Source organism: Thalassophryne amazonica, chromosome 9 (genome assembly GCF_902500255.1).
Source record: "Thalassophryne amazonica chromosome 9, fThaAma1.1, whole genome shotgun sequence".
Taxonomy (NCBI): Eukaryota; Metazoa; Chordata; class Actinopteri; order Batrachoidiformes; family Batrachoididae; genus Thalassophryne; species Thalassophryne amazonica.
In genome coordinates this window covers 8,369,266-8,388,594 of record NC_047111.1, presented here as the reverse complement: position 1 = coordinate 8,388,594, position 19,329 = coordinate 8,369,266, and the positions used below count along the sequence as shown (strand labels likewise).

Below are 19,329 nucleotides of genomic sequence, written 5' to 3'. Positions count from 1 at the left end.
AATAAATTCAAAATCTAGCAACATTCCAAGAGCCCTGATCCATAAGAGGAGAGCTGCCGTTAACGGGCGTGGCCGGTTCGTGTCCTGGATCCTGAGAAGGCTATTCGATCGGGGTGCGAGATCAGCGTCAGCGGGGTGGACGTCCGGATGGAGGCAGTGAGCGGCTAGACGAATCTCCTCGCCACCAGCTTGAACAGCCTTTGTGCAGCCCTGCCGGGTAATACCCGTGGAGACACGAAGGTCGGACCCCAGAGACGGAGAGCTGGTTTTGTACACAAACACACTCATTGGAGGGTGAGCGTGTGCCGTGTATCTAAAAGAAAGGGATCTGACAGTACTTAAGCATAACAAACAGCAAATGTCAGCTGTGTTCTGTTGGTCCCTGATCAACGCACGCACGCATGCATGCACTCTGAATTTGACAAACAAAAACAGTGGCTGAAGACATTAAAACCACTAAACATTGCATTCATGATACCAAAATGAAACTTAAGTCACTCATGTTAAAAGCAGCACTGAGCACAGAAACACAATAAATCAATAAGACTAACAACACTGTTAAACTAACACAAACTACAATAACAACATTTAAAGCCTCAAAATTTAGAACTCCCATGGTGCACTGCAGCACAGCAATTGTTTATTGGTTAGCTAAAATGGCTAATTTCTCCAAAAATATTTGTCCTATCAACTTTTTGCAGCATTCATCCTTGACTCACAATACAGAAACATACCAAACAGCAAATGTCATCTCTCTCCAGTTTTTGCGTGACTGAAGCCAAACACACACATAGAGGCCACTTGGCTATTATATGAGCGTTGCGCAGTGGCACAAAGCTCACTCATGGTACAGGGCGTCCTAAACAGGAAGTGCCAAAATTCAAATCCACAGTAAAACAGGAAATGTTCAAGTGTCAAACACTTCCTGGATTTACAGGCGAGATCCCATGGAATCTCGCAGGAACTCATTGGCAAGCTCACACTCAAACAGTAAGTGCCGAATTCTCAATCACAGTGAAACAGGAAATGTTGAACACTTCCTGGCATGGGTAGAACAAGAGCGGAGGCCGGGGTTTCACTGGACTCCCCTGAAATCTGATTGGACACAGACGATTGACATGTCACGGCACCACACGTGGTTGAAAGAGCTGCATTTTCAAATCAGTGAGTCACATTGACTGCTAAGTTCCTCCTGTCCAGTAGTTTGTGTTGTGTACCACAAAAAGTTCTAATCCACCTAGAAGAAGAAAAATGTTTGCTTCAGATTTGAACTGAACACGTCGTTTGAACTATGGACTTTTAATCACACCAAACTTATAGTGGTGAGTAAACGACTGTATTTTATGTCAGAAAGGAGGTCCAGGTTGTTAAAAGCAGCATTTCTCCTTTAATTCGGGTTGGCTTATATACATATTTTTAAGCTAACAGACAGCAGCTGGTTCATGCTCTGTTGTCTTATTAGTGCAGTTAGATAACTGAAACAATCCTTCAAATTGTGACACAAGCATCAAATTCAGAACAAATACAGCTTGAGCAAAATTAATGGAGCAACTTTAGCTTTTGACCCCTGTACAAACTGAAGTCAAAGCCAAAGTCAAAGTCAAAGTCAGCTTTATTGTCAAATATGCTATACATGTTCGACATACAGCACAAATGAAATTTCAGTCCTCTCAGACCCACGGTAGTATAGAAGAGTATAGAAGAAAAACTACTAATAATGAATGAATGAATGAATGAAAACTGTTTATTTCGAACATTTGATACAACAACAATTACAAGATAGATCAGTAAAGACAACAACAAAAAAGTTCCTACTGTGTACCCAACATGTCCGAAAAGGGGTAGGGTGAAGCATCAGCTTATTTATCCCTACCCCTTCTTCCCCACAACCAGTAATACCCTTTGCCACATACACATAGATTCCTACACACCTAAACCGATATCAATATATATATATATACATATATATACACATACACATACATATATACATACACACATCAACATACATACACATATACATACACATATATACACATATATATACACAAACATAAATATACACCTACACATACCTACTTACATACAAAATACTATATATTTACAAGCCGAAGCAAAAAAACAAAAACACCCTAACCCTCATTACCCTTCCTCCTCCCTATACCCAGAAAAAACATATTTTTGTACCGCTGTTTGAACTGGTTCATGCTTGGACATTGCTTGAGCCCCCACTCCCAATCTGTTCCACATCCTCACCCACAGACAGAAATACAGGAAACCTTTTAATGTTGTTCGTGCCCACTGATGCTTTAAATTAAATTTCCCCCTCAGACTGTAATCCCCTGATCTGTTAAAAACATATTTTTAATATTTGCTGGAAGTAAATTGTTTATTGCTTATACACAATTTGTACTGTTTGAAAATGAACCAAGTCTGTGAATTTTAAGAATTTGGATTGTAAAAATAGTGGATTTGTATGATCTCTATAGCCAGTATTATGAATAATTCTTATAGCTCTTTTCTGCATTACTGATAGTGATTGTGTTGTACCTTATAAGTATTACCCCATACCTCTGCACAGTACTGTAAATATGGTTAAAACCAGTGAGCAGTAAAGAATGCGGAGTGAGTTGTGGTCCAGAATATGTTTCGCTTGTTTAGAACTGAAATGCTTCTTGACAGTTTACTTTGTATATGTTTTTATATGAGTCTTCCAGTTTATCTTATCATCTATTATCACCCCCAGAAACTTATTTTCATGTACCCTTTCAATATCTACCCCCTCGACTTGTAACTGAACCTGTATGTCTGTATTACAATAGCCAAATAACATGTATTTTGTTTTACTAAGTTAATGATAATTTGTTTCTGTCAAACCATATTTTCAATTTTCCCATTTCTATACTGACTCTCCTCAGTAACTCCTGCAAATCCCCCCCTGAACAAAAAATGCTTGTGTCATCTGCAAATAATACTAATTTTAATATTTTGGAAACATTGACAATATCATTTATATAATTAGAAACAGTTTGGACCCAATACTGACCCTGTGGGACGCCACAAGCATTGTCCAAGCATGATGATGTATATTCCCCCAACTTCACAAACTGTTTTCTGTTACTTAAGTAGCTTCTCACCCAGTGCAACACCAACCCCCTAATCCCATACTGTTCAAGTTTATTGATAATATGTCATGATTAATTGTATCAAAAGCCTTTTTAAGGTCTATAAATATTCCAACTGAATGTAATTTGTGGTCTATGGCGTTTGTAATCTCCTCAACTGATTCTATTAATGCAAGTGATGTTGAACTATGTGCTCTGAATCCATATTGACTATCAGTAAGTAATTTATGTTTATTTATGAATTTGTCTAATCTATTATTGAATAACTTTCTAATAATTTGGAAAATTGTGGAAGCAAAGAAACAGGTCTATAATTTGTGAAGTGGTGTCTATCCCCAGTCTTATACAGCGGCACAACCTTAGCTATTTTCATTTGATTGGGAAATTTACCGGTTTGAAATGATAAGTTACAGATGTATGTTAATGGTTCTACAATCCATTCAATGACCTGTTTTACCACCACCATATCAATTTCATTTAAATCGGTAGATGTTTTATATTTACAATTATTCACAATGTCTATAATTTCATTTCCATCCACTGCTGTGAGGAACATTGAACAGGGATTTCTTTCTATGAGATTATTATCCCAATCCTCAGGTTGGGAATCGGGAATTTTTTCTGCCAAGCTTGGTCCAATATTTACAAAAAATTATTAAAACCGTTGACTACCTCATCCTTATTTCCTTCTTGACATTATTATCAATGAAATACTGAGGGTAACTCTGTTTTTTATTACCATTTTTGATAATGCTATTTAATATATCCCATATTCCTTTAATATTGTTTTTGTTATTATATAATATGTTACTATAATATTCCTTCCTACATACCCGTATAATATTAGTTAATCTATTTTTGTATTTCTTATATCTATTTTCTGCCTCTTTAGTCTTTAGTTTTATGAATTCTCTATACAGTGTATTTTCTTATTACATGCATTTCGTAACCCTTTCGTCATCCATGGTCGAGCTTGGATTTTTTGTTTTCTGTAGTCTTGTTTAATTGGACAATTTTTATCATATAATGATGTAAATATTTGTAAAAAAGTTTCATATGCACTATCAACATCACTTTCACTGTATACCTTTTCCCAGTTTTGCTCCTGTAAATCCTTCTTTAGTGTGTTCATGTTTTCCTCTGTCCGCACTCGCCTGTATTTTATTTTCTCCTCTGGCTGATTCCGCCGATGGTTTCTATTATAAACGATGAAAACTGGTAGATGATCACTAATGTCATTGATTAATAATCCACTCACAGTGTTATTCTCAATATCATTGCTGAATATATTATCAATTAAGGTGGCACTATGGGATGTAATTCTGCTTGGCCTGGTGATTTTTGGATATAAACTCATACTGTACATTATACTGATAAATTCATCTGTTATTTTATGCTTATTTGGATTGAGCAGATCAATATTTAAGTCACCTCAAATGAACACAGTTTTTTGATTAGTTTTTGAGAACATTTTTCCCATACAGTCAGTGAATGTTTCAATACTAGATCCTGGTGCTCTATATATACAGCTGACTAATACATTTTTGCTTTTTTCTTCACATATTTCAATAGTTATACATTCTAATAAGTTATCAATCACAGTTGTCATATTGTCTACTATTTTATAATCCATGTTCTTATCCACATACACAGCCACTCCTCCTCCACTCTTATTTTTTCTGTTTACACAATTAAATTCATATCCATCCAGTTCAAAATCCATTCCTTTATCTTCATTGATCCATGTTTCTGATATAGCAATTATGTAAAATATTTTTTTAAACTGACTTAAATATTCTTTAATGTTGTTAAAGTTTGCATATAGACTTCTGCTGTTGAAATGGATTATTGATAATTTGTTATCCGTTTTAATGATCCGATTAAACTGTTCATCTGTATAATAGCAACAACTGTCATTGATATTTGAGAAGAAATTATTGTCCGGGTCTATATCGTGCTCCAAGTCCAGTACATTGTGGTCTGTGTATTTAAATGTTCTCAGTTCTACTTTTCCATGATCAGCAATCCTTTGAGTTATATCCTTCTTGTCTCCAGATGTAGATGAATAGGTAGTAGATGAATAGGTTCCTCTGGTCTGTGTCATGGTGTTGTGATGTGTTTGTGTCCTCATACCTTATTGGTCATATTTGTCCAGATCCTCGCTTTAAGAAACACTATTGTTCATATTTGTCCAGCTCCTCGATGTTCCTTATTGCCATGACTTTTGCTTGTTCTGGTGATCCGTTCAGTTTGATGAATATTTTACAGTTTGAAGTCCATGTGTGCTGGATTTTTCCCTGTTTCTTCAAGAAGCGTGCTTTCCTGGCGATGTCGGCATTCCGTTTGGTGAGATGTTCATTGATGAATACGTTTGTCCCTTTCAGTTTTCTTCCTTGTTTTAACAGTGCTGTTTTGTGTTTTCTGTTGATGAATCTCATAATGACGGTTCGTTTATCACCGTCATTTCTCCGGGGCAGAGGGTGGCACGCTTCAATGTTATTTAAATCCATTTCTATACCTTTAGATAGGAGGAAATCAGCAACCTGTTTTTCCACAGAGCTGACCTCCTGTTCACTGGGATCCCCTCCGCTCTCATCTGTTACCGCCCGTGCGTAGCGCCGTGGTTTGATGTGAAGACCTGTGATGATGACGTCGTTAATTCTGGTGTACTGCTCCAATTCAGCCACTCTATTTCCAGCTGCACCAGATGCCGGTCTTTCTCGGCATTCTGGAGCCGTAATGCCTTCACCTCCTCCACCAGATCCATGATTGATTTCTGTTGCTGCTTCACAACAGAAATCTCCTCTGATAGAAAGTCCAGAGATTTTTTAATATCGTCACCTTCCTCCGCTGTCAGAACCTTCTTAGGCCCCATGGTCGGCTTATGAGCAGCTTGTCGATCGCCGATGTTAACAGCCTGCGTTGTTTGTCACCGGGATGGATCTGCACTGCGCTGGTGCCGCGCGGCCTCGGTGTTTCCGCGCTGATGGATCCGCGGTGGCTGCACGAGGCCTCGGGGAAGCGGCACTCGTGACGCGCGGCTCTAATGACGCAGCGCGCGGCCTCAGTGAATTCACCACGTTGGGCCTCGGACGTTGTTGCTGTCCAGTCGCGGGGCTAAGTTGCCGGTTGAGGTGGTATTCCCACTGTCCGGGTTGGCAAACACCGGCGTGGCAGATGGCAACTACAAACACCACCTCTGAAAACTCAGGTACAAACTTTTTGCAGCTCGCTCTGACGACACGCAGCTAAGTAAGATAAGCTAAGTAAAAAATTTACCTTAAATATTACTGATTTACAAAATAAAAATAATAAACAGTATGAACAGTGTAGGTCGTGTAAGTATAACAGTATGATGCTGTTGTGCAAGTGGCAAATGGCAAAAGTGTACTATTGTAAAAAGTATGACATTAAATACGATAGTTCAATGGATAACAGTGTAATACAGTATAACAGTATAATACAGTGGTGCAAGTGACAGTATGCTGATGATAGTGCAATGACTGTATACTAATGTACCAGTATCAGTACAGACGGTCCTGATGTGGATGCAATAGTGCAATGGGGGAGGATAAAGTGAGGTGTGCGTGGGCATGCAGGGTCAGTGGGGGGGTCATGGGGGAGCGAGTGGAGTCAGAGAAGGGATGGAGTTGAGCATCCTGACTGCCTGGTGGAGGAAACTGTCTTTGAGCCTGCTGGTTTTTGCCGGGAGACTCTGCAGTCTCCTCCCCACTGGCAGAAGGGTAAGAAGACTGTGAGTTGGGTGGGTGGGGTCACCTGCGATCCTGGTGGCTTTGCAGGTGAGGCGGGTGTGGTAGATGTCCAGCAGAGAGGGGAGAGGAACACAGATGATCTTCCCAGCTGCTTTCACAGTGCGTTGCAGGGTCTTGCGGCAGGATACGGTGCAGGCACCGTACCACACAATGATGCTGCTGGTCAGGATGCTCTCGATGGTACCCCTGTAGAAGGAGTACATGATGGGGGTCGGGACTCTTGTTGTCCTCAGTTTCCACAGAAAGTAGAATCGCTGTTGGGCTTTTTTGTCCAGATATGTGGTATTGATGTTCCAGGACAGTTCTTGGGAGATGTGTACACCCAGGAACTTTGTGCTGCTCACCCGCTCCACTTCAGCACCATTGATGGTTAGTGGAACGTGCTGAGGGCTCTCTCCTGAAGTCCACGACAATCTCCTTCATCTTCTCCACGTTCAGGTGGAGATTGTTGTCCATGCACCACGTGGCCAGGTGGCTCACCTCACTCCTGTAGCTTGTCTCATTGTTGTTGTTGATGAGACCCACCACAGTTGTGCCATCTGCGAACTTGATGAAGAGGTTGGAACTGGATGTAGGTGTGCAGTCGTGGGTCAGCAGAGTGAGGAGGAGGGGGATCAGCACACATCCTTGGGGGGCTCCTATGTTCAGCGTGATGGTGCTGGAGGTGTTGCTGCTGACCCGAACTGCCTGTGGTCTCCCCATCAGAAAGTCCAGCAGCCAGTTGCACAGGAGGTGTTGAGTCCCAGCTGGACTAGTTTGTGGATGAGATGCTGGGGGATGATTGTATTGAATGCAGAGCTGAAGTCGATGAACAGCATTCTGACATGCGAGTCCTTGGTCTCCAGGTGAGTGAGGGCTGAGGGGAGGGCAATGGAGATAGCATCATCAGTCGAGCCGTTGGACCAATATGCAAACTGGTAGGGGTCCAGTGCGGGGGGAGGGCAGATTTTAGGTGGTCCATGACTAGCCGCTCAAAGCACTTCATAATGATGGGAGTGAGTGCGACCGGGCGGTAGTCATTGTAGCAGGAGGGAGACGACTTCTTCGGGATCGGGATGATGGCGGTGGCTTTGAGGCACGTCAGGACAATAGCTTGTCTCAGCGAGATGTTGAAGATGTCCGTGAAGACATCCATGAGCTCCTCAGCACAGTCTCTCAGGACCCGACCAGGAATATTGTCGGGACCAGGGGCTTTCCTCGCATTGATCTTTCTGAGCATTCGCCTCACGCTGTCCGAAGGTAGTGACAGCACCTGGACGTCAGAAGGCGGAGGGATCTTCTGTGCTGGAATGTTGTTGTCTGCCTCAAAGCAAGCGAAGAAGTTGTTCAGCTGATTCAGCAGAGAGGGGGAGTTGTCACAGGTCTGCAGGGTGGGCTTATAGTCTGTGATGGTCTGAAACCCGCCATAGATTCCTCGAGTCTCTCCTGTCCTTGAAGCAGTCAGCGATTCTCCTGGAGTACTGTCTCTTAGCCTCTCTGATTCCTCGTGACAGGTTGGCCCTGGCTGTCCTTAGGCCCACCTCATCCCCAGCTCTGAAGGCAGCGTTTCGAGCCTTCAGGAGCCTGTGGACTTCCCCAGTCAGCCAAGGTTTCTGATTGGCCCAAATGGTGATGGTTCTGGAGACCGTGACATCATCCATGCACTTCCTCATGTAGGCAGTGATGGTCTCCATGTACTCCTGGAGGTCTGTGGTGTTGTAGGTGGCTGCCTGTCTGAACATGCTCCAGTCAGTAGTGTAAAAACAGTCTTGGAGCGCTTCTGATGCCCCCTCTGGCCACACCCGGATCGCCTTTTTGGCTGGTTTTGTGACTTTAACCAGCAGCCTGTATGCAGGCATTAGCATAACAGTGGGGTGGTCGGATGTCCCAAGGTGTGGGAGGGAGGAAGCTTTGTAGGCTTCCTTGTGTGTGGTGTAAACATTGTCCAAGATATTGGTGCCTCTAGTGGGAAAGTTGACATGTCCATGGAGTTGTGGAAACACACTCTTGGGGTTGGCATGGTTGAAATCTCCAGCCAGGATGAGGAAGGCATCAGGGTGGGTTGTCAGCTGTTCACTGATGTGCTGGTGGAGTTCGTTCAGTGCCTCACTCATGTTGTTGTTGGAGCTGGGAGGGATGTATATAGCTGCCAGCACAATAACAGTATATTCCCTCAGCAGGTAGAATGGCCGGCACTTAATAATCATCAGCTCCACCAGTGGTGGGCAGTGTTTGCAAACAACAACAGCATTGCGGCACCAGGCATCGCTGATGTATAAACACAGAGTCCTCCGCCGCGGGACTTTCCCCCCCAACGAGCGCTCTGTCCGCCTGGTAGCATGTTAGCCGTGCTAACTGGATAGCATGGTCCGGTACGCTGTCGTTGAGCCATGTTTCCACAAAAACAAAGACAGAGCACTCACCCACAGTCTTGGAAGATGTCCGGAGTAAACAAATATGGTCCAGTTTATTGTCCAGCGAGCGTACGTTGGCCAGGGTGATGGAAGGGATAGCGGGCCAGTAAGGTCTGGCGGCTAACCTAGCCCGGATATCTCCACGCTTGCCCCTCTTCTGCTTCTTCAGGTTCCATCCATGGCGCCTCCACTGTGGGCTGGATGCATGAGTGGGGGTCGGGGATTGAACAGGCCTCCGGAGTAAACCGTCCTCACGTAACTTTTCCACGTCCGCTGTAGTTAGGTCCATGATTCTGGCCATATTTCTGCAGATGTCGAGCCGAAACTCCCGGGAATAAGTGCGCCTAGAGATGTGAGGGTGCGATGAGTACATTGATGAACAGACACACGGTGTTTGTAAACACAAAATACACGAAAACATCATTGTGTTGGGAGCGAGAGGAGCCGCTGCTTGTGCACGCGCCGCCATCAATACAAACTGAAACTGACCTTTGTCACCATTCTTGCTGCTTTTACATCATAACTCCATAACATTCAGTCACAGATTGTCCAAACTATACCTTTTATGGAATCTTTATGATCAGGCAAATAATGTGGTATAGTTTTCTATATTGCAGGATTCCACTCTCAATTGCCCTCAAAAGTATTGGAACACTTGGTATTTCACGCATTTTAATTTGTTTATTCCATTTCAAATGTTTTTTTTTTCTAAAATTATCTTCCTTAACTCAAACTGAAAGCAAATCTCTACAACTTGATATAAATGAATTAAAAATATAAAATCCAGCTTCCCGATGAAGGGGTGTAGAGGAGGATTTTCTTAAAAAGAAGACCTGAAAGTTCAGCTACAATTTGACAGAAGTACAATACATTTGAGATGAAAGTACATCTCCAGGATGGAGGATCATTGGTTGCCGAAGATTGTTCTAAGCAATGCTATAAAGACTGCTTAAAGAAGTCCTTCGTTGCCTGCAACATTGACCTCCGCCAGTGGTCCAGCATTGCTGCTGACCATCAGGCCTGGCGGCATACCATCTGTCAGTCCATCTCCTCTTTCGAGTACTCCCATAGGGCTAACCTTGAGGAAAAGAGGAGGAAGAGGAAAGCTCATCAGGCCACAAGATCACTAGCTCTTCCAGATCAGACCTTTGCTTGCAGCCACTGTGGTCGAGTCTGCCTGTGACGCATCGGACTCGTGAGTCACCAACGAGCCTGTATCCGACATGGACAGCAGTCCTTCTGACTCTTCATTCACAAAGTTAAGCCATGATGATGATGAAACTGCGGTATACCTGCTTGTTTGTTTATTTATTTGTTTGGCAGGATCTGTGATGTGCATTTCTCGCTTTATGCATGACTAAAATAAAATTATTTTCTTCTGTCTGTCTGACTGGCAGTAACAAAGTGCACAGACCTGGCCCAGTTGTGATGTCCCTCATTAATCCAACACAATACAGAGTGATAGGAGGAAGAGAGACAGACTTCTCCATTACATAAGCGAAGAGCCACAGATGGTGCACCACCTGCTCACAGATTCATCCAAATGCTTCCTTGTTAAGATAAGATAAAACTTTATTGCCTGTAGAACAGAAAATCGACTACATGAGCTGCCAAAGCCCCAAGACGTGAAAACACAGCAAACATTCATCATAAAACATTCAACATAAAATAATTTTATAACTAGTGTGTGGTCTGCAACAATGTGTTCATTTGGTCTCCCTCTGATTTAAAAGTGCGATGGAGTGTGGCACAAATGAGTTCTTGTATCTATTCCTCCTGTAACGATACATTCTAAAGTGCTTCCCAGTAGGAAGACGCTGATATTCAAGGCTTTTTATTTAAGGCTCAGTACCTTCATAACCCTCTTTCTGAACTGCTTGTAATGGTCCATTATTGCAACCAAGCTGTGTCCTGTTACTTCTCATGATGACAATCAGAGTGCCTTGTCAGATTAAATATTTCTTTCTTTGAACACTAGCAGCTTGTCTTTGAGGAAATTCTACATTCCACCAAGACAATTTATCATGCCCACAACATCTCCTCATCAAGATCTCACATTCAACTCTGGTCTAGATTACCTTGGTGATTCCTAGAACACCTATATTTGGACTGGATGAGGTGGAGCCATTTCCTGTTCCTAAAAGGCCAGCAATAATACAACAAACACCCTCAGTGAAGATTCCCCTGAAATAAACAAGAAAGACCAATTGAAAACACATGGAAGCAGAGTTTGACATGTCACAATGGAGTCTACAGTATGATTTATTGTCTGACCTGTTAATTGCATGGATCGGTGGGTGTGTGGCTCCAGCAAGACGAGCACAAGCATAATAATCACCAATTGATTCCACCATGCCTGCCATGGTGGCACTCAGCATCCCCAGGACACCAGCAGTGGTTACCACTGGCACACCCCACTGGCCTTTCAGAGACAGTTTGAAGCAGAGACAGAAATATTTTACTTGTAAAGTTTTCCTTCTGATTTGTGACCTTTGACCAATGACTCCAGGGGAAAGTTCTGCCAAATTTAAAACCTCTATTCACATAAGACATTTTAATGAATGACTTGGAGTATTGTTTATTACAATTTTGGACATCATCAAATCCTTTAATGGTAAATAACTAAAATATATGTGCATTCATACACGATTATTGTGGCTATAAATTTTTAAAACACAATTACACTTAAAACCCACAAGAACATAGAGAGATAAATATAGACATGTTGATTTAAGCTATTTTTATACAATGCATATGCCTCACAAATGGGGCATATTTATGACGATGAGATGAGATTTATTGTCACTGTCATTACACGAGTGCAACAACAACGAAATTACGTTTACACTCCAATTACCTCAGAAAAGATACAGCAATTAATCCACAATTATTACTTGTTTACCGTAATAATGGCACAGTTCAGAATTAAAAACAACACATATACATTTGACATTGTTTATGTGCACTAAACTTGAAGCAGTCCGTCATCCGAATTGAGGCAAACTGGGTGAAGGCAGCAGCAGGAGGAGCCCACGGTGCCCAGCTTGGGCAGTTGAAGGCTGCAGCAGTTAAAAAAAAAAAAACGCGCTCTCTCCAGGGTGGCAGGGAGAAAGCCAGCGTGAGGGGAGTGAAGAGATGGGGGGTAATAGGGATGGAGGGAGGGAGACATGCGTTGTGTGCAGATGAGTTAAGTTTCTGTCAGTTTCAGTCCGTGTGTATATGTAAAGTCTGATGTTGCTAGGCAACAGCAGGCTGGAGGGGCAGGGGTAGATAGATGAGAAGGGGGAGCCAAATTCCTTCACCAAGGCCGGATCTTTCCGGGGGAAGAGCAGGGCATTTGACCTTCAGGAGCCGATAAGGCTGCCATGTTGATGTTAGACGAGAGATACAGAATTTCATTTACTGCACCTCTGACCATCTAGAGTCCAAATTTATGAAGAATATTCTCCGGTCCTCAGCAGTACCTCATTACATGTCATCTGTTTGACTTCATTATGAAGTCATTCATGCCAATCGATTACAAATATTTTCTTGATCAATATATACTTTAGATCATTCATCTCTGCTTCTTGATTGTTGTGATATATAAAAAGTGTTTTTTGGACCTTGTTTTCTTGACCTTGGATACTACTACTTGAATATCAAATCCACAAAGGTGTTTTCTGACCATGTTTTCCTTAAGTTTAATCTTTGACCAAACTACTGCAAGATATAATCACCTCAAGATAGCTATGCAATTGATATGTCCTCCAAATTGAAAGAAATCCATCAAGCTATCCCCCCCCCCCCCCCCCCCCCCCCCCCACACACACACCACTGAAAACAATGCCATGCTTGATGCTCCACCAATGCACAAGGTAATAACATGGTAGTGAGACCAGAGAGACAGCACAGGTAGGAGGGTTTGGGGACAAAGGCAAAAAATCAAAGGTGAGACAATGTCAAAGGTGAGATTGAGATGGTTTCAATGTGTACCTAGGAGGGACCCAGGGTATATAGGGAGATTGATGCTGAGGATGGAGCCACCAGGCAGGAGTGGAGGGAGGACAAAGAAGAGGTTTATGCATGTGCAGAGGGAGGACGTGAAGGTGGTTGGTGTGACAGAGGAAGATACAGAGGACAGGGTGAGATGGAGATGATCTGCTGTGGCGCCCCCTAATGGGAGCAGCCGAACGAAGAAGAAATAGAAGATTTAAACTTAATGATCATTTGTAGTTTTCCAGTAAAACTGTCAGAAACATTTGTGATTGTAAAAGGTTTCTCACAGGGGTAGGGTACTCTGAACCAGGGTGATAATGTCATGATGTCACCACGGGCATCCGTCCGTGCCTTGTGTCCATAGCTTTCAGGGTCACTTGGTAAGAGGTCAGTCAGGGTGAGGATGTAGCAAATCAGCCAAACCATCATAATGGCGAGGATAATCTAAGAAAGTTGGCCAAAAAGTGGCAGTAAAAACAAAGAATTAAGATTTCATTTCACACCATAATGCCATATGTGAGGAGTACTCATGCTTTAAGACAGTTTTTATGAACACTGTTTATAATTCTTCTGGTGGTTGGCTCTCACTGCAGTATTGTATCACTTCCTGTTTACATCCACACACATGGCTGATGCTGAGACCCTGATTCATGCATTTGTTTCTTCTAGACTGGACAACTTGCCTCTACTGGTGGTTGGCTCTCACTGCGGTATTGTATCACTTCCTGTTCCGGAGCACAGCGGTGTTTTTCTGTATCTGTTAGCTGTTTAATCTGCGCAGTTAGATTGATCTAGTTATCTAGATTACGATTTGTTTCCCAGTGTAATCTTTACGTGCCTTAACTAAAGCACTCCTTCTGCTGAATCACCTCTAAATTATTTACACATTATTCACTTTGCGTGTTTTTAGGAATCCGCTAGCTTAGCGTAGCTACTAGCTCTTAGCTGATTTAGCATGGCGGCTTCTCCTGTCTCTCCCGCACTTTTCTGCTCTGGGTGTGAAATGTTTAGTTATTCCTCGGCCTCCTTTAGCAGTAACGGTACTTGTAATAAGTGTAGCTTATTCGTAGCTTTGGAGGCCAGGCTGGGCGAATTGGAGACTCGGCTCCGCACCGTGGAAAATTCTACAGCTAGCCAGGCCCCTGTAGTCGGTGCGGACCAAGGTAGCTTAGCCGGCGTTAGTTACCCCCTGGCAGATCCCGAGCAGCCGGGAAAGCAGGCTGACTGGGTGACTGTGAGGAGGAAGCGTAGCCCTAAACAGAAGCCCTGTGTACACCGCCAACCCGTTTACATCTCTAACCGTTTTTCCCCACTCGACGACACACCCGCCGAGGATCAAACTCTGGTTATTGGTGACTCTGTTTTGCGAAATGTGAAGTTAGCGACACCAGCAACCATAGTCAATTGTCTTCCGGGGGCCAGAGCAGGCGACATTGAAGGAAATTTGAAACTGCTGGCTAAGGCTAAGCGTAAATTTGGTAAGATTGTAATTCACATCGGCAGTAATGACACCCGGTTACGCCAATCGGAGGTCACTAAAATTAACATTAAATCGGTGTGTAACTTTGCAAAAACAATGTCGGACTCTGTAGTTTTCTCTGGGCCCCTCCCCAATCGGACCGGGAGTGACATGTTTAGCCGCATGTTCTCCTTGAATTGCTGGCTGTCTGAGTGGTGTCCAAAAAATGAGGTGGGCTTCATAGATAATTGGCAAAGCTTCTGGGGAAAACCTGGTCTTGTTAGGAGAGACGGCATCCATCCCACTTTGGATGGAGCAGCTCTCATTTCTAGAAATCTGGCCAATTTTCTTAAATCCTCCAATCAATCAATCAATCAATTTTTTTTATATAGTGCCAAATCACAACAAACAGTTGCCCCAAGGCGCTTTATATTGTAAGGCAAGGCCATACAATAATTATGTAAAACCCCAACGGTCAAAACGACCCCCTGTGAGCAAGCACTTGGCTACAGTGGGAAGGAAAAACTCCCTTTTAACAGGAAAACCGTGACTATCCAGGGTTGGGACCAGGAAGCAGAGTTGTAGTCTTACACACCTCTCTGCAGCTTCTCTCCCCCTGCCATCCCCTCATTACCCCATCCCCGTAGAGACGGTGCCTGCTCCCAGACTACCAATAACCAGCAAAAATCTATTTAAGCATAAAAATTCAAAAAGAAAAATAATATAGCACCTTCAACTGCACCACAGACTAAAACAGTTAAATGTGGTCTATTAAACATTAGGTCTCTCTCTTCTAAGTCCCTGTTGGTAAATGATATAATAATTGATCAACATATTGATTTATTCTGCCTTACAGAAACCTGGTTACAGCAGGATGAATATGTTAGTTTAAATGAGTCAACACCCCCGAGTCACACTAACTGTCAGAATGTTCGTAGCACGGGCCGGGGCGGAGGATTAGCAGCAATCTTCCATTCCAGCTTATTAATTAATCAAAAACCCAGACAGAGCTTTAATTCATTTGAAAGCTTGACTCTTAGTCTTGTCCATCCAAATTGGAAGTCCCAAAAACCAGTTTTATTTGTTATTATCTATCGTCCACCTGGTCGTTACTGTGAGTTTCTCTGTGAATTTTCAGACCTTTTGTCTGACTTAGTGCTTAGCTCAGATAAGATAATTATAGTGGGCGATTTTAACATCCACACAGATGCTGAGAATGACAGCCTCAACACTGCATTTAATCTATTATTAGACTCTATTGGCTTTGCTCAAAAAGTAAATGAGTCCACCCACCACTTTAATCATATCTTAGATCTTGTTCTGACTTATGGTATGGAAATAGAAGACTTAACAGTATTCCCTGAAAACTCCCTTCTGTCTGATCATTTCTTAATAACATTTACATTTACTCTGATGGACTACCCAGCAGTGGGGAATAAGTTTCATTACACTAGAAGTCTTTCAGAAAGCGCTGTAACTAGGTTTAAGGATATGATTCCTTCTTTATGTTCTCTAATGCCATATACCAACACAGTGCAGAGTAGCTACCTAAACTCTGTAAGTGAGATAGAGTATCTCACCAATAGTTTTACATCCTCATTGAAGACAACTTTGGATGCTGTAGCTCCTCTAAAAAAGAGAGCTTTAAATCAGAAGTGCCTGACTCCGTGGTATAACTCACAAACTCGTAGCTTAAAGCAGATAACCCGTAAGTTGGAGAGGAAATGGCGTCTCACTAATTTAGAAGATCTTCACTTAGCCCGGAAAAAGAGTCTGTTGCTCTATAAAAAAGCCCTCCGTAATGCTAGGACATCTTTCTACTCATCACTAATTGAAGAAAATAAGAACAACCCCAGGTTTCTTTTCAGCACTGTAGCCAGGCTGACAAAGAGTCTGAGCTCTATTGAGCTGAGTATTCCATTAACTTTAACTAGTAATGACTTCATGACTTTCTTTGCTAACAAAATTTTAACTATTAGAGAAAAAATTACTCATAACCATCCCAAAGACATATCGTTATCTTTGGCTGCTTTCAGTGATGCCGGTATTTGGTTAGACTCTTTCTCTCCGATTGTTCTGTCTGAGTTATTTTCATTAGTTACTTCATGCAAACCATCAACATGTTTATTAGACCCCATTCCTACCAGGCTTGGCCCCACAAATCTTAGAAACATGGTGTCTAACCAGATCCTTACTGTGGATGGCATTACCCTGACCTCTAGTAATACTGTGAGAAATCTTGGAGTCATTTTTGATCAGGATATGTCATTCAAAGCGCATATTAAACAAATATGTAGGACTGCTTTTTTGCATTTACGCAATATCTCTAAAATCAGAAAGGTCTTGTCTCAGAGTGATGCTGAAAAACTAATTCATGCATTTATTTCCTCTAGAAATACCAAGAGTGATTGTATTAGTATTTGCATTATTAGTTATAGTATTATTGTATTGTATAAGAGGTATTATTTTTCAATTTCCATTTATTTTAATTGATATAGCCCCAAATCACAACAATGTTGCCTCAAGGCACTTCACACAAGGGTTATTCTATGTCAAGGGGGGCAGAACATAACTGCAGCTCTATTGAAGCCTTATACTCAACCATATCTTATTAGGTAGGACTAAGCAGACATTAAGGGAACACCTGAGCCACAGAAGTCACAACATACACTCAACCCAAGGTGCTACACAGGGGTAAGATTGAGCCTTACCAGCACCTTTGAGCAAGCACATTGGCAACAGTGGTCAGGAAAGTCTCCCTCAGATGTTTTTTGATTGTTGGAAAAACCCTCAAGCAGATCAGACTCAGAGGGGCGACCATCTGTTTTGGTCATACTACCAATAACAATCAAATAAACTAATTTCAACATAGAATCATTTAACACGGAGACAGAGATGAAGGAATAATGGAAATAAGCATCCAGGTACTCATAATGTCCAGTGGTTATAATAACCAATTGCCCAAACAATCTTGACGTAAAGATCATGGACCTGTGATGTGTAACACAATTATGATCATTATGGTTGACTGACTGTTTGGATCTTAATAAAACCTCAGCAACTCTATACAAGCACCCACCTGTGGTCTCTCATTGAAAAAATGTGTAGATCTAATTACCACACCACACTATCACCAGTGGTGGGCACAGCTAACCAAAAAGTTAGCTTCGATAACTGGTAATCAGCTAACTGAAAACCTGTGTTTTATAATGCTAAACTGATAAACTGCCTAAAAACTTATCGAAAGCTACAGATAACCAATAACTTTCAATTTTGCCTCAAATACGCTCTCAGCTACTAAGAAGCTGAGTTTGAGTTTAAACACCACCAAAGCTTCCAGAACCAACGGAGATCACAAACCCAAACAGCCAATGAGCCAGCGCTTCTGTCTTGGTGCGCTCTGCCCCCTGCTGTAGGAAATTGTCCAGCAATGAGGCAGAGGTCTTGAAATGGAAAGCAGGTTTGAATTATGGTTTTGCTTTAAAAATAAAATTATTCCAGATAGAATAACTACATTAATGTAAACTCTTAAAATGTACAAAGTGATATATAACACATATCTGTTAATTTTAAAATAATGCACTAATTCTGAAGATTTGAACATTAACACACAGATGCCCAGAGGGGATTATAGGTAAACTAAGCCTCCGCTCATACTGATTGGTTGATTCATTCATTTTATGTAAAAATCAACACAAGTGAATCAATGTAACATGTTGGTGTTTACAAATAAATGTACTTTTGTAAAATATGTCATTTTTTTTCATTTGTATAAAAAAAAAAGAAATTTTCAAGATCCCGCAAGACAGCGCCTAAGCGCATGCGTGATCAATCAATCAATCAATTTTTTTATATAGCGCCAAATCACAACAAACAGTTGCCCCAAGGCGCTTTATATTGTAAGGCAAGGCCATACAATAATTATGTAAAACCCCAACGGTCAAAACGACCCCCTGTGAGCAAGCACTTGGCTACAGTGGGAAGGAAAAACTCCCTTTTAACAGGAAGAAACCTCCAGCAGAACCAGGCTCAGGGAGGGGCAGTCTTCTGCTGGGACTGGTTGGGGCTGAGGGAGAGAACCAGGAAAAAGACATGCTGTGGAGGGGAGCAGAGATCGATCACTAATGATTAAATGCAGAGTGGTGCATACAGAGCAAAAAGAGAAAGAAACAGTGCATCATGGGAACCCCCCAGCAGTCTACGTCTATAGCAGCATAACTAAGGGATGGTTCAGGGTCACCTGATCCAGCCCTAACTATAAGCTTTAGCAAAAGGAAAGTTTTAAGCCTAATCTTAAAAGTAGAGAGGGTGTCTGTCTCCCTGATCTGAATTGGGAGCTGGTTCCACAGGAGAGGAGCCTGAAAGCTGAAGGCTCTGCCTCCCATTCTACTCTTACAAACCCTAGGAACTACAAGTAAGCCTGCAGTCTGAGAGCGAAGCGCTCTATTGGGGTGATATGGTACTACGAGGTCCCTAAGATAAGATGGGACCTGATTATTCAAAACCTTATAAGTAAGAATAAGAATTTTAAATTCTATTCTAGAATTAACAGGAAGCCAATGAAGAGAGGCCAATATGGGTGAGATATGCTCTCTCCTTCT

General features: G+C 42.2%; 1 protein-coding gene across 1 annotated transcript in view; it reads right to left on the bottom strand.

Moving 5' to 3' along the window:
* The window catches only part of slc23a1 (solute carrier family 23 member 1), a 417,619-nt gene that overhangs the window by 147,378 nt on the left and 250,912 nt on the right, over positions 1-19,329 (bottom strand). Inside the window, exons 8-10 of the mRNA XM_034177547.1 lie at positions 13,557-13,713; positions 11,566-11,713; positions 11,370-11,475 (exon numbers count right to left, since the gene is read on the bottom strand). Coding sequence (XP_034033438.1) covers positions 11,370-11,475; positions 11,566-11,713; positions 13,557-13,713 — 411 coding nt within the window. The remainder of the gene's footprint in view (positions 1-11,369; positions 11,476-11,565; positions 11,714-13,556; positions 13,714-19,329) is intronic.